Here is a 15706-nt window from a genome sequence, read left to right on the forward strand (position 1 = left end):
TTTTTAATCGGATAATAATATTAATAATATTATAAAAAATAATACATTAATTATAATTTTATAATTAGATAATAATTCTAATTCTAATAATATTTTAAAAAATATTTTTCAGTATTATATTTTAAAAAATAACATCTTAAATAATTCTAATAAATTAATTTTGATTATATAATAAATTCTTATCTTGAAAAATATTAATATCGGTTATATAGATACATTAATTTATATAATATTAATATTAATTAATAAATATTTTTTATATTATTATATTAATAAAATTTTAAAATTTTATTTATTAATTATAATTTATAATTAAAATAATGATAATGGTTTTATAAATCCACGATTAAATAATAATTGCTTAATAATCTTTTAGGCCCATTGAAGATATTTCTAATTATGGTCCGTTCTAAGATTTTAATTGATTACCAGATCTATTTGCAAATTAAAGTAAAAGGGATAACTGTTCAAACTGAAAGGATTAAATTTAATGGTTCATAAGTACTTAACTGTAAAGAATTAAGAAGTTTGAGGAAAATCTATAAACAGGAACGGACCAAACCAAGTTTGAGGAGTGAAAGCTTAACCCAAATTAAAGCTTTCAAGTTCTGCCCACAAAACAAGAACACTTCCCATTAGAAAACATTATTCTTCTTCAACAATTACAATTATAAACAATCATCAATACATCCAAAAATCCTCTGATCATCAATTATACCCAATTCGTTCCTTTACAATCTACAGATTCTTCTCTCAGTCATGCTTCGGCTCAACTCATAAAAGAACCCAAACTTTTCCCTTCTCTCTCTCTCAAATCTTTTTCTGTTTCTTGAAATACCCATTTCTTGAAATGGCATCCACTTCACTAATTGACACTCTTTTTCAACGCACATTAGATGATATAATAAAGGGTCTTCGCCATCAACAAACAGGAGAGTCCGCTTTCATTTCAAAAATTGTTGAAGAAATTCGCAGGGAGATCAAATCAACAGACTTGCATACTAAATCGGTAGCCTTACAGAAACTCACATATCTTAATTCACTTCATTTTATTGACATGTCATGGGCTGCTTTTCATGCTGTTGAGTGCATTTCTTCACCTAATTTCTCTCACAAGAAATTGGGTTATCTTGCAATTTCACAGTCTTTTCATGAATCAACTCCTGTTATGTTGTTGATTACTAATCAATTAAGAAAAGATCTCAAGAGTAGTAATGAGTTTGAGGTTAGTTTAGCTCTTGAATGTTTATCTACTATTGGTACTGTCGATTTATGTAGAGATCTTACTAATGAAGTTTTCATTTTGATGTCAAGTTCTAAGCTTTTTGTTAGAAAGAAAGCTATTGGTGTTGTTTTGAGGGTTTTTGACAAATATCCAGATGCGGTCAGGGTTTGTTTTAAGAGGCTTGTTGAATGTTTAGATGGTACTGATCCACAGATTATGTCTGCTGTTATTGGGGTGTTTTGTGAGCTTGCTTTAAAGGATCCTAAATCTTATCTTCCTTTAGCACCTGAGTTTTATAAGATTTTGATTGATTCAAGGAACAATTGGGTGTTGATTAAAGTGTTAAAGATTTTTGCAAAGTTGGCTCCTTTAGAGCCTAGGTTAGCTAAAAGGGTTGTTGAACCAATTTGTGATCATATGAGAAGAACGGAGGCTAAATCATTGATATTTGAGTCTATTAGGACTGTGGTGACTAGTTTTACTGGCTATGAATCTGCAGTAAAGCTTGCGGTAAGCAGAATTCGCGAGTTTTTGGTGGATGATGATCAGAATCTTAAGTACCTTGGATTGCATGCATTGGCAATTATAGCACCTAAGCATCTATGGGCTGTGTTAGAGAATAAGGAGGTTGTGATAGAGTCTCTCAGTGATGCTGATCCTAATGTAAAAGGCGAGTCTTTGCGTCTAGTTATGGCAATGGTCTCTGAGAGTAATGTGGTGGAAATATGCAGGGTTTTGATCAATTATGCACTCAAATCTGATCCTGAGTTCTGCAATGAGATTCTTGCTTCAATTTTATCAAAGTGTTCCCAGAATGTATACGAGGTTATAGTTGACTTTGATTGGTATGCGTCACTTCTTGGGGAAATGTCAAGGATTCCACACTGCCAAAAATCAGAAGAAATTGAGAATCAGCTTATTGATATAGGTATGAGGGTCAGGGATGTTAGACTGGAGCTTGTTCGGATCGGTCGTGATCTGCTGATTGATCCTGCATTACTTGGGAATTCTTTCTTGCACAGGATATTATCTGCTGCTGCTTGGGTCTGTGGGGAGTATGTGGAATTTTCGAGGAATCCTATTGAACTCATGGAGGCACTGCTGCAGCCTCGTACAAGTCTCTTGCCTCCATCAATCAGAACTGTTTACATGCAGTCTGCTTTCAAAATTTTAGTATTTTGTCTACACTCATATTTCTTATACAAGGAAAACAATACTGCTGATATGATATCGGAAGTCAGAGATTTCACATCCCATAGAGAATCCCCAGGAAGTTCTGATTTAGCTGCAAACAAACCACCTGCTTATTATGAGCAGGATGAAGGATTCAATCCAAGGGACTCAAATAAATCATATGAAGATCTTTCTATCATGGATACTGGGGATGATCGAACATCTAATCTTTTGGAGAAAGGTTTTACGCATGAATCTATTATTAAGCTGTTAAACTTAATTGAATTGGCCTTTGGTCCACTATCAGGAAGCTGTGATGTTGAAGTACAGGAGCTAGCAAGGAATGTACTTGGATTTCTTGAGTTGATAAAGCAAGAAATATGTGATTGTTTCTCTTCCAAAGACATAGGTTTTAAAGGAGATATGAAAGCATCCAAAGTTGTTGACTTGGTGCATGATGCGTTCTCTGAGGACCTTGGTCCAGTCTCAGTAAATGCTCAAGAGAGGGTTCCTATACCAGACGGTTTAGTGCTTAAGGAGAATCTTGCTGACTTGGAAGAAATTTGTGGTAATGTACAATTACCATTATCAAATTCATTTTCCCTGGGTAGTCCTTATGGAGAGAGTATCGGTGCTTCTGAGTCTATCCCTCCAAGCAAAGAAGAGTTAGAACCATCAAGTGAGTCCTCTTCTTTGCTTGCAGAACACCGTAAGCGGCATGGGTTGTATTACCTTCCTTCAGAGAAGAATGAAATCACAACAAATGATTATCCACCTGCCAATGACCCTAAATCTGGCATTAGCACCAATGATGATGCTCAAGATCTAGTTAAGCTTGCTGACCAATCACTGATCTCAAAGCGAAAACCAAACTATGCAAAGCCTAGGCCTGTGGTGGTAAAGTTAGATGAAGGAGATGTTGCACCAATTAATGCCAAGAAACCAGAAATAAAGGATGATTTGCTTTCTGATGCTGTTCGAGAGGTACTTTTGGGTAATACAACGATACCTGCTTTATCGCAAGGCAATTCATCTGATAAGTTATCAAGTAAGAGAAAAGGGAAAGAGAAACAGAATGTTGATCTTCCTGAATCGAGAGAAAATTTAGGTGGAGAGAAGCCTGACCTTGGAAATTCAAGTTCAAGAAAAAGCAAACACAGGAGCCAGGGTAAAGAGAGAAGCAAAAAAAGTACAGAAAAGAACAATACTGATGAAAGGGAAGACCATGAGGAGAAGGGAAAGCAAAAGAGTAAACATCGCCATGGTAGGCATAAAACTCGACAAAGAGCTGAGACACGCCTAAATTTGGTTGCACAAACACCAGTTATTCCTGATTTCCTTTTATAGCATTGAAATTGTGGAATAATGCTTCTGTTTGTGGCTGCTGCCAAGATTTTGATTGATTTCATCCCCTGTATTCTACCGCTTGACTGCTAAGGTTAGCTTTTTTTGGGTGCATCAGCATTTTGGGTATATTTTTGCTTCCTTGTCATAACTTTTTTACTCTGGGATTTATTTATGCTGTTACACATTGTGAAATAGTTTTTTGAAAGAAGTTGTTATTGCCAAATGGAAGAAAGGAAAGAAAATTCAAAAGTATGACGAGAATAATAACGATGTATAGTCCCTGTAGCGCTCTGAACTCTCGCACTATTTTGAGTTTTGAAATGAATGAGATTTACGAGTGTGGGTCTGCTGTGATACTTGCTGAATGATATGATAAAGTTAGGACTCATGTCATTTGAGTATCTTTACGAGCTAATGAGGCCTTTACCCTAGTGGTTAAGGTTGAGGTTTCATGACCTGACCCTATATGTCATGGTTCAAATCTCACTCATATGTTAAAGAGTTGGGTATTCTTTAATTGTAAGTTTACTTGGTTTGCTTGTATATATTTGGTAATGTCTAGTAATTAATGTGATGTAATGTATCTTGTACATTCCTATCTATTGAAGAAAAAAGGAGGAGAGTATCTTTATGAAGTAGGACTTTCTTTTTTCATTTTTAAATGAGAATTTCATCAGTTTCTACTGAAATGAGGTAATTTCGTACAACTTTCTTTATTCAATTTTGTAGGTTGATGCCTTCTTTTCATTTCCAATATTTTTCAGGTTTAATTCTCGAAAAGTGGTATTCTCTGATAATTACATCTCTTGAGTCTTGATAGTTGATAGGATCTTGCTCCTTCCTCAACATTCTGAAAAGGCATCTTGGAATCGATTTCTTTTATTCGGTCATAAATTTGGATTGTGGAGCTTAAATCATTGACTCATTCTAATGCTAACCCTTATGGTTACCAAGCACAATAATTGTATTACTTTTGTTAGTGTATATCCCATCATACATTTTACTTATTTTCCTCTCAATCTTAAATAAGGTGCTTGAAGCTTTCAATGGGTCACATTACAAAATCAATATTGGTCAGCAGTAACTGGATAGATGGATTTTCAGAAAAAAAAAAAAAAAGGTGTTTTCAAATTGGTAGTGGTTTTGTGCAGGTCAAAATGAAACTCTTCTATAAATGTTGGATTTTAACTGTTCTTTAAATCTTTGTTTAGATTAATGACTATTTTACATTCTATACTTTTTAGTTCATTTTAAAGAAGTCTCCGAAATTCATGTCTGCCTTTTCTAATTTTTAGTTCTTATTCCTCGAGATAGGGTGGATTTTATAATAAAGGTCAAAAGAGACACCCAAACGAAAAAAAAAATGAAAAAATACAATTAGTCCTGTTTTAGTGGTCAAGTAAAAGAAACCTAACCGTGTTTTAGGGTTCAAGTCTTTAAATTTGACATAAAACAAGAAAGGGAGGGGCACTTTCCTTCTCAAGAATGAAGGACTTATTCAGGCCCCAATAACATGGTAAACAGAACAGTTAGTATGAACTCTCCCAATCAGATTAAATTAATAATCTGTTATGATCATAAAGGAATGAGTGGAGAAGTGAGTTCCAAGGGTCAATACCTGTATCCCCAAGTCTCCTGACTGACCCTTAGCCCTAGTTTGGCTTCCCTCTTATTTTCTGGAAGTTTGACTTTAGGGGGTATCCCTTGAGTATACAACTTGTAATTGTCTAAAGTTCATTGAAATTTCTTTGGGTGTAACTTTCAGAAAACACATGCATCCTTTCTTAACTTTCGTTTCAAGGGTTTGTGCCCCAGCAGCAGCCTCTCTATAGCCCTCTCCATTTCTGTGCACAGCTCTCTCCCTCTCTGTGTGAGCAGAAAGAAATGGGGAATGAGAAACAGCTTTCGCCATCCTCTGCCAAGCATATAACTTCCCTTTTCAAATTAAGCTATATCCTTAATTTTCTCTTCTTTGTTATTGGTTTCTCTTTTGGTGTCACCCTTACCCTGTATTCCAAAAGCAACTCGTTCTATTTACCTATTACCATATTCTCTCCTCCTCCACCACCACCACCATCACCACCAATTTTGATACAACAAATACCCCCGCCATTACTACTAAAACCATCACCACCACCACAACCCCCGCCACCTCCCACTTTACCTGATGCTAGTAGCTTCACACCACCTCTTGCGCACAACATGGAGGATGATGTTGAGCTGTTACACCGAGCAGCCATGGTTCCACATGATCATGTACCTAAAGTAGCTTTCATGTTCTTGACGAAGGGACCATTGCCTTTGGCTGCTTTATGGGAGAAGTTCTTCAAAGGACATGAAGGGCTTTATACTATATATGTACATTCTCATCCTTCGTTCAATGATACAGTGCCTCAGGATTCTGTTTTCCATGGTAGAAGAGTGCCAAGCAAGGTCAGTTTTTTTTTTTTTTTTTCTCAATTTAGATGATCTCAGTAGATCTAAAATGGGATATTAATCTTTGGGAAAAACTCCCATGCCTTCTTCTTCTTCAAACAAACTAATTCAATTATGTATATACATTATTTTTTTTTTCGGTTGAAGACGCTTGGATTTTTTTTCAAACTCCTAATCTTACAGTTTTATGGAACAATTTTATTACCATCTTTGAGCCAAAAGCAAACTTTCTCAAGCATTAAACACATAAGAGCCCTTGGCTAAAAATTGAATTCAACAAGCAATTAACTTGCTGCTTTCTTCCTTATTAAATACAGCCTGTGGAATGGGGAAAACCATCAATGATTGACGCAGAGAGGCGACTATTAGCCAATGCTCTACTCGACTTCTCTAATGAGAGATTTGTATTGCTTTCGGAGAGCTGCATTCCTTTATTCAACTTCACAACAATCTACAACTACCTACTAAATACCAACCAAAGTTTTATAGATTCATTTGACGATCCAAGGAAGATAGGCCGAGGCCGATACAATCCCAAAATGTCACCTACAATCAACATATCCGATTGGCGTAAAGGGTCACAATGGTTTGAGGTTAATCGCAAGCTTGCTATCAAAATTGTATCAGACACCAAATATTACCCTATTTTTAGTGAGCATTGTAGCCCTCCATGTTACATGGATGAACACTATATTCCTACACTTGTTAATGTGATTTGTCCTGAAGAGAATGCGAACAGGGGGATTACTTGGGTTGATTGGTCAAAGAGCGGTCCGCATCCTGGAAAATTTGTGAAGCAAGATGTTTCTGTTGAGTTTTTGGATCAAATTAGGTTTGGTCATAATTGTAGTTACAATGGCATTGCTAGCTCAATTTGTTTTCTTTTTGCTAGGAAGTTTTTGCCAAATACTTTGCAACCCTTGTTGCATATTGCACCGGAGTTGCTTTACTTTTCAAACCCTTTAAGTTCTTCTCTGAAAATGTAATGTACATGTAGATTTTGGTATCTCTTTTTGCTATTCTTGGCTACTTTTATTTTTGCACAATTCATTTCAAAATCTTTTCTTAAAAAAAACTTCAAAGTTATAATTTCTCGATAGGCAAAACTATCATGATTTTGTGAAGTATAAAGTCAAAAGTATATATTGTAATCTACAACTTGAATTCTTTTTTGAAACCACTTAATCTATAGAGTTAAATGAAATAAAAAAATATATTAAATATTCCACCATTATTTGTCTTTATTCTTACTCATCTAATGTGACAATATAATATATTTATTAAACTATCTCTCAACATAAATAACAATTTAGTAAAATAATTATATAAAATATTAGATGAGCAAGAGTTAGAATAAATAATGGTGGGTCGTATAGCATTACTAGCTAACAATTAAGAATCGCTTTCCAATTTATCAAAATAGTTTGCTCTATGTACATGCTGAAAATTAAATATTGTCATAGAGTATGCAAAATTGTCGTATTAACTTTTTAAACTTGGGGAGATTCGAATTCTGAAATCCACTATTAAACCGGTCAAAATCATTAAATTTGGATGCAAAGAAATTTAACAATTGACAAGTTCGATGAAGACCATGTTCGACCAAAACATAAAGAGCATGGACAGGTTTAGATTAGTAGTTTAAAAAAAGAACTCCAAACCGTAGGGAACCTTTGCAAATAATCTTACAAAAAGGAGCATCAGATAAGCATGCACAAATACACAATTTTCCTTTTTCTATTCCATCTACTTCTGGAAATTGCCAGATTAGGTGGTGGTTGGAATTGCAAACATTTTTAAAAATTTGTTTTGGGTTTTGAAAATTGTTCATGAAAAAAAAGGTTTATTTTTGAAACAGGTTTATTTGTAAAATATTTTAAAATTAATAAAATAAAAAATAAAAAATAAATTTTTATAATACTCAATAACAATTTTAAATAGACATTTATTCATCTTATAAAACTGATATCAGTATGCTAGGTATGTGAAAGGAAAAATAATAAAATATCCATGTTTTCTTATTTCTTATCAAAGATATGGTGTAATTTTTTTTCATTTTTACTGTATGAAAATATCAAAAATATGGTTTTTTTAATTTAATTTGTTTAGATATAGTATTGTTTTTTTTTTATATATTTTTTTGATAAAAAATCCAAAAAATAACCAAAGAAAAACTAAAAAACAATCGAAAAAAATAATTATAATCATACACATCACTTGAATTCCAAATAATTTATTTCATAAAGTAAAACTAATTCCTGACTTCTCATTTTTAATGAAGATTAGTCTATAATTATCAATAATTTAACTAAATAAATTAACGAAACACCCATAAAAAAAAACAATTTTCTGATTATCAACAAGATATAAAATGGAGGAAAAAGATAAAAAGGAAAAGAGAGAGGAATACAAGTGTGAAATAGAATTAACCTCAGAGAAATTTGTAATTATCTTTATATATATCAGGAATAACTTCCAAAAAAGTTGATTTAAATTAAACTAATGATGAAAGTGTAGGGAGAGTCTAAAGACTCAGTGAGTAGCAGGAGATTTCTTCCCTTTTTGTTTTCTTTTCTTTCCATTTATATAAGTAAACCATGTCAAAATATAAAGAATAGATGAACGTCTGAATTCGGGCGGATCCTCTAGTCTCATAAAATGGAGTGCTTAGATTTGGTATATGGAAAAAACCTCTTGAGAAGGCAACCCCAAATTTCTTTCTTTCTTTCTCACTCTCCATAAACCACAGCCATTAAAACCAAACCACAACTTCAAACCAATTACTCCATCAAAAAAGCCCATCAAAACAAACGTTACTTCATTCCAAAAGACAGAAAAAAAACAAGAAAAAAGAAAAAGAAAAAGAAAAGAAAGAAAGAAAGAACAGCCTTTCTTCCCACATACTCTCTGTCTTCCCCCTGATCTGTAACCATGAAGAGCATGGATCACCAACTACGCTCACAATCAAAGGCTTCTATCAAGCTCATCAATGGCCAAATAATTCACTGCCATAACTTCATCTTCTATTTCTTCCTCTTCGGGTGTGGCATAGCCTTTGTTTTAACTCTCAGTTTCTATCTCAAAGACATTTCCTTCGTCAACTTTCAACTCAACCAAAGCTCTCTATCCAACTCCTCATTTTCTCTCATCTCTCCTTCTCCTCTTTCACTACCTTCCACTTCCAATGATGAAACAACTCCGAAAGCTCGAATCGGTCTAAAAGGGTTCCTGACACCGCCTAATGTTTCTCATGATATGGAAGATGAGGAGCTCTTATGGAGAGCATCAATGGCCCCTCGTGTTCTTGAATTTCCATTCAAACGTGTTCCAAAGATTGCATTCTTGTTCTTGACAAGAGGCCCTCTGCCTTTTGCTCCTTTGTGGGAATTGTTCTTTAAGGGTCATGAAGGCTTTTATTCAATATATGTCCATTGTAATCCATCTTTCAATGGTTCGTTGCCGTCTCCAAATTCTGTATTCCATGGCAGAATGATCCCAAGCAAGGTCAGCTTCTTTCCTTTTATATTCTCTTTAGTATTTATGCTATTTTCCATTACTTTAGTACTGTTAAAATTATTTGCATAAATAGGAACTAAACAGCCATAGTTTGTTATGTCTGTTCAAATTCATTCTATTCAAAAATCATTTACTTCTGGTTGGAAATAGGGCACAGAAAACACAACTAAAGCTGCTCTTTGCTATTTGGCAACCCAACTGTTACAAACACTATATATTTTATTTATTACTTTATTTGAGAGAGAATGAAATGTAAGATTCACGCATAATTATTAGATATACACTTGATTATCTATAGATTTGCAGCGTAGTAATAAATTAACCCTGTAATAGAAAACTTAAAAATTTCTTTCTATTTTAATTCAAGAAGCATGTTTTATATAATTTATATGTGTATGTAATTGTGTATATAGAAAGAAAAAAAGGTAATATGAGAACTGTCTATGCAACAGAATTGGCTTGACCACAAAGAGACAGTAGACATCATATGTATATATATATTATAATGAATAAAAGACCGACAGATATGCTCCAATATTGAATGACTAATTCATATTTAATCGTTTAAAATTAATAAATATATTATATGTCAATTATTTATTGGTTCTGTAAAAAATCAAGAATTTTTCCTATTTCAATTAACTAGGCTATTTGTTCTATAAGGTAAATAAATACTCAATCATACAAACATATTATCATTGTTTAAAATCTAACTATATACTTTACTAAAATATAAACTCTCTAATTGTACAAACATAGGAGAATTTTCCAAACATAGATTCACAATTAAAAGAAGAATTCATATAAGTTAAGTATTAACATAAACATAAGTGTCACTTCTACACAAGGAAACATTTACTTGATTACAGCACTTATATATAATAAGTATCGGAAACAAAGATATTACAAAATAAAATAAAATAAAGAAATCTCAACAACTCAAAGTTAATTGTTTGAATCTATATACATTTTTAGTGTTATATGATTCAATCCTCTTGACAGATAATACCTTTTAAATGGACGCTTAGTTGTAGAAATTGGAGTCCTAAATCTTTCTGTTTTTTTTTTTTAAAAAAAAAATAAAAAAAAATAGAATTTCAGCATATCGATTTTAAAAATTTAAAATTACTTAAAATCGTAGTTCTTTGAATATTAGATAATAATTATCATAATCCGACTATTAATAAAAATTATTTGAATAAAAATAAAGAACTATTGTAATATACATTTAATATAATAGTGAAATATATTTTATCATGTGAAGACTGCAGGGGTATAAAGTTTTGATTTTTCCTTTTGGTCGAAGTGTAATAAAGTATTAATTTGCAGTCAAATTTATTTTGTAACACGAAAATGTAGTATTGTGTGACACGTGGCACTGTTCAAGTGGGCACTCCTTCCAAAATTGATTCATTTTTCAGTCTGCCGCTATACATGTATGCATACTATTATAATTATTTTTTATTGGTAATAGCATGTATAAAATTGGATGGAAAGCCTGTCCAAATGAACCGGGTGTCGTTAAGGCCACTCAAGATAATGTTCAGGCCAATTATTCCATATTACCACTACAGTACTTAAAGTTTTTAAAATATATATATATATTTTTTAATTTTTGGTTTGTTATTATTTTTTATGATACAGTAATGTATTATTATTTTTAAACTAATTAAAAAAAAGACTACATGCTTGCTTTTTAAGTCATGAATTTTTTTTGAATAAAATACTTTATATCATCTTTTATATAATTTACTAGAAGAAGAATATTCACATATTATCTTTTATTTAATTTAATAAAAAAAGAATTTAAGTATTTGTTTGATATATTTACATTTATTTCAACGATTATAAATGTACTAGGTTTTTTATCTAAAAATATTTTTTTTTTTAATTTTTAGTGTACAATAAGTTAAGTAAAAGAATTCAAAGTAGTTTCAAGACTTCTTTTAATAATTAAAAATATTATTTATTTTGCTTAATGAACTATTTTTAGTTTAAAAAAATTGACAATATATAAAAAGAAATAACATATTAAAATTGTAAAATACAAACATAACATTTCAAAACTTTAGGTGCTAAATTAATAATATTAAATCTTGGTCTTAACAATTTTGTGTTTGGCCTTAACCATACCCAATTGTATCTGTTTTTTTTTTTTCTTTTTTTTTCTCCTAATGGGTGAATCTGCACTTTTGATTTGTTTGATATGCATTACAACAAAAACCTAATTTGAATTTGACAAACACTGGGTTTCTTATAAACATGAAACAATTATTTTAGAAAGATCTATTTTCCTCATTATAAGTAAAATGAAGCAAAAAAGTTCATTATGATCTTGAGGAAAAAGAAAATCCTTAGGTAAACACCTTTCTATGACTTTCATAACATAAGGAAAAAAATATAATCATACCAAAAAGAATATAGATAAATCATGATTGTTACAGTAATTGGAGTTTGTTTTATATATTGGGTAGCATTTTTTTTTTTTTCAAAAAAAGAAAAGAAAGAATTGTTGTTACGTTCTTGCATCACGTGGATTCTACTTCTTTCCAACTAAAAAGGAAAAGATTCTATTTACTCATTTCCCCATTCCTTCCTTTACAAAATTTACAAAAAGAAAATTCGTTTTCTCCAATATCCCCTCCTTGCACTTCAATTCTCTGTCTTTTTCACATTTCTTTCTTCGTGCTTTCTCTAATGCTTGAAAAATATCAACTATTGCAATAAAAAGGGCTTTATAGGGAAATCCTTTTCATTGTTTCACCTATGAAAACGATATTCAAAGATATTACTGAAAAACTTAGAATATGCTAAAATAACGATCTTCAGTGGCAAGATTAACTTTGTCACTAAAGTTTATTTATTATGATGAAAAAAAATTCGCTACTAGAGGTGAGTTTCTTCATAATGGAATACAATATTTATTAGTGGAAACTTGTTGACCCTAAGGCTAGAATTTAAGATTTCGCAACAAATTAAAAGCATAAATGTTGTTGTTAATATATTGAAGACAAGAAACATGTTCATTTTTTTTAGCAATGGAATGGATACTTCTTAACTTTATAAAAGGTATATTATTATTAATAAACAAAATAGATTTAACTTTAGAAAAAGTAAAATAATATTAAGCTATAATTCTTCACTAAATTAACATACAATTTATCAATAAATAATTATTAAAAAATGTGTTTTTTTTAATCGCTTAATATGGCTTAATGGGTTACTTTTACTAAGATTGGACTAACAAATTGTTACTTTTACTAAGATTGGACTAACAAATTGAGTGAGACCTGTGAGAATTAACAGATAATTATCATATAATAACAACTTTTAATTTACTACTATGCAGGAGGTGCAATGGGGAATGTTTACAATGGTTGAAGCTGAGCGACGCCTATTAGCGAATGCTTTGTTGGATTTCTCTAACCAACGTTTTGTTCTCCTTTCGGAGTCTTGCATTCCCCTATTCAACCTCTCTACAATTTACCATTACTTAATGGGTTCAAAAAAATCTTATGTAGAAGTTTACGACTTATCGACTTCAGTTGGCCGTGGCCGATACAATCCTAGAATGAGACCTACGGTTCGACTCAGTCAATGGCGAAAAGGCTCTCAGTGGTTTGAGATGGATCGCAGTCTCGCAATCGAGGTAGTATCCGATAGGAAATATTTTTCGACATTTCGAAAATTATGCAAAGGTTCATGTTACAGCGACGAACATTATTTGCCAACACTTATTAATATCAAATTTTGGAAAAGGAATACAAATAGGACTTTGACATGGGTTGACTGGTCGAAGGGTGGGCCCCATCCTAATAAGTTTGGAAGACTGAGTGTCACTGAAGAATTCTTGGAGAGGCTAAGGAAAGGATTTGTATGTACTTACAATGGGAAGACAAGTCATATTTGCTTCTTGTTTGCAAGAAAATTCATGCCTAACGCTTTGGATAGATTGTTGAGATTTTCTCCTAAGATTATGCAATTTTAGTTCATTTCCTTTTTCGTTTGGTATTCTTTTTGGTGAACAATAAATCAATTTGTTAATAAATTTTTGGGTACATGAAAAGGTGTCACCCATTCTCCTTTTAAAAATATTTGTTTGATTCTTTTCTATAAAAAAAATGCAAGTTACATGGTAATTGCTCGTTTCCTTGTAATTACATTTAAAAGGATTCATACTTTATAAAATTCTTATAATTTTTTTTTCTTTGACTCGCTCAATATATTAATTTTCTTAATAAATTTTTTAGTGAGATATTATGTGATGATCTTGCAATTTTATTTTATAATACAAAAATGGAAGTTGAGAAGTTGCACAACTGTTGGATAGACATTTTTCACTCTGGAAATGTTCCACAATCATAAGGAAGAGTACATGATGTCATCTAATTACTTATCTCCATAATTGAAAAACACAATTATGCTACTAGTTGCTTTGACATCATTCCAAATTTTAGTGTCGGAAATCATCCATTGTTAAATTCAGTTTTCTTTGTCTATGTCTTTGTCCAATTTTGAAATGGCTAGAAAATTAAATAATACTAAATTTAAACATTTTCTATTCCATTTCTATTATGAGAATGGAACCAATAATCTTGTTGTCAACTCCAATAAGATTATTGAATTGTACTTTTAGTATAACATTTAATAAATAAGAAAAACTCTACATGTAAGTGTGCCAATTGTTATATTGTAGATCTCGGGTTACACTATATTTTTGCGTATGACACATGTCTATACTTATATTGGATCACCCAACTATATGAATCGGAATATATGTTATAATTTAGAGAAAATTACATGGCGTCCGTTTATTTTCATTTGTTTTACTTTTATGTAGCGTAATTTGAATTTTATATTTTTGCTAATAGCTTTTCTCTTTTTTATGCTTTTCTAGTCTTGTAGTTTTTATTTTTACCTTTATCTTTTCTTGCTTTGTTTTTTGGACCTTACGCTAAGAATATTTTATGGAGGGAGTGGCACTGAGCAAACACCGGCTCAGGTTGTCACCGTATGGGTCCCGGAATATAAATGGTACAATTATTGATCTAATTCTTCCTATGGACATCAAGAATGTGGACATTATACTCAAATTGTTTGGAGAAAAAAAGAAGAATTTGGTGTGCTAGAATGACTTACTCTTATGATTTGGGAGTTTTCATGACTTACAATTATGATCCTTTTGGTAACTATATTGGAGAAAGACCTTATTGAAATTAACTGTTTATGTGTTAAATAAAAAAATTGTAACTCTATTATTCTTTTAAAAAAGGAATTATATATATAGTAATTAAATATTTATAGTTAAAATTATTTGGTCAATTGAGTATTTTGATATAAGTTCTCTTTTTTCTTTGAAATCAAATTTCTTTCATAATGTGTATATTATTTGAAAAATAACATGAGTTTTATTTATTATTACCAGAAGAGGCTTGTAATCACGTTGTTTTCTTATTCAAAATCCAAGAAAGATGAAGACTTTTATACTAAGTGAGTGGTAGGCTTAAGGAGGTGGATATGCCAAAGAAGATTTAGAGACGAAACTTGATGTAATTATCATATGGTTTTTTTGGTGATATATTCCACATAATGAACAAGTAGTTTTTATAGTAATATTAATAAGTTTACTAATATGAATGTTGACTTTAATATTAAATAGGTATCATTTCTCTTAGATATATTTAAGTTGTAAACTTTATTTATCTGAATTTGTTGTGAACGATTTTAACTCGATTTTTATTATTGTATTTATCATGTTGAAAAATAATAGATATCTTGTCCATATAAATATATCAAAAGATATTTAAAAATTCTGAACTTAGAAAACTCAATGAGAATCAGAGTATCATACACCCAAAATAAACTCGTTATATACTTTTTATTGTATGCTTTAAAAATTGTTAGTATATTTTATATTTTATAGTTATTTCAGTATGTGGTATTATGATTCTCTTTGTTTGATCTCCATTCAAATTTTAAAATCACTTTTATATTATATTATAATATTAT

At 31.2% G+C, this 15706-nt stretch overlaps 3 protein-coding genes across 3 annotated transcripts; all 3 read left to right on the top strand.

Moving 5' to 3' along the window:
• Window positions 1-535: 535 nt before the first annotated feature.
• Window positions 536-4101, top strand: LOC8286416 (AP-3 complex subunit delta). The gene has a single exon (XM_048376687.1). It carries the CDS (start codon window positions 851-853, stop codon window positions 3743-3745), a length of 2895 nt encoding a protein of 964 aa, XP_048232644.1. The 5' UTR covers window positions 536-850; the 3' UTR covers window positions 3746-4101.
• Window positions 904-7216, top strand: LOC8286415 (glycosyltransferase BC10). Its single transcript, XM_002524863.3, has 3 exons — window positions 904-1009; window positions 4510-6178; window positions 6499-7216. The coding sequence occupies exons 2-3, from the start codon at window positions 5630-5632 to the stop codon at window positions 7165-7167; spliced, it is 1218 nt and encodes a 405-aa protein (XP_002524909.2). The 5' UTR covers window positions 904-1009; window positions 4510-5629; the 3' UTR covers window positions 7168-7216.
• Window positions 7217-8340: 1124 nt separating this feature from the next.
• Window positions 8341-13699, top strand: LOC8286413 (glycosyltransferase BC10). Its single transcript, XM_048378310.1, has 2 exons — window positions 8341-9685; window positions 13047-13699. Exons 1-2 carry the CDS (start codon window positions 9113-9115, stop codon window positions 13683-13685), a joined length of 1212 nt encoding a protein of 403 aa, XP_048234267.1. The 5' UTR covers window positions 8341-9112; the 3' UTR covers window positions 13686-13699.
• The last annotated feature ends 2007 nt before the right edge of the window (window positions 13700-15706 follow it).

Source organism: Ricinus communis, chromosome 1 (genome assembly GCF_019578655.1).
Source record: "Ricinus communis isolate WT05 ecotype wild-type chromosome 1, ASM1957865v1, whole genome shotgun sequence".
Classification (NCBI taxonomy): Eukaryota; Viridiplantae; Streptophyta; class Magnoliopsida; order Malpighiales; family Euphorbiaceae; genus Ricinus; species Ricinus communis.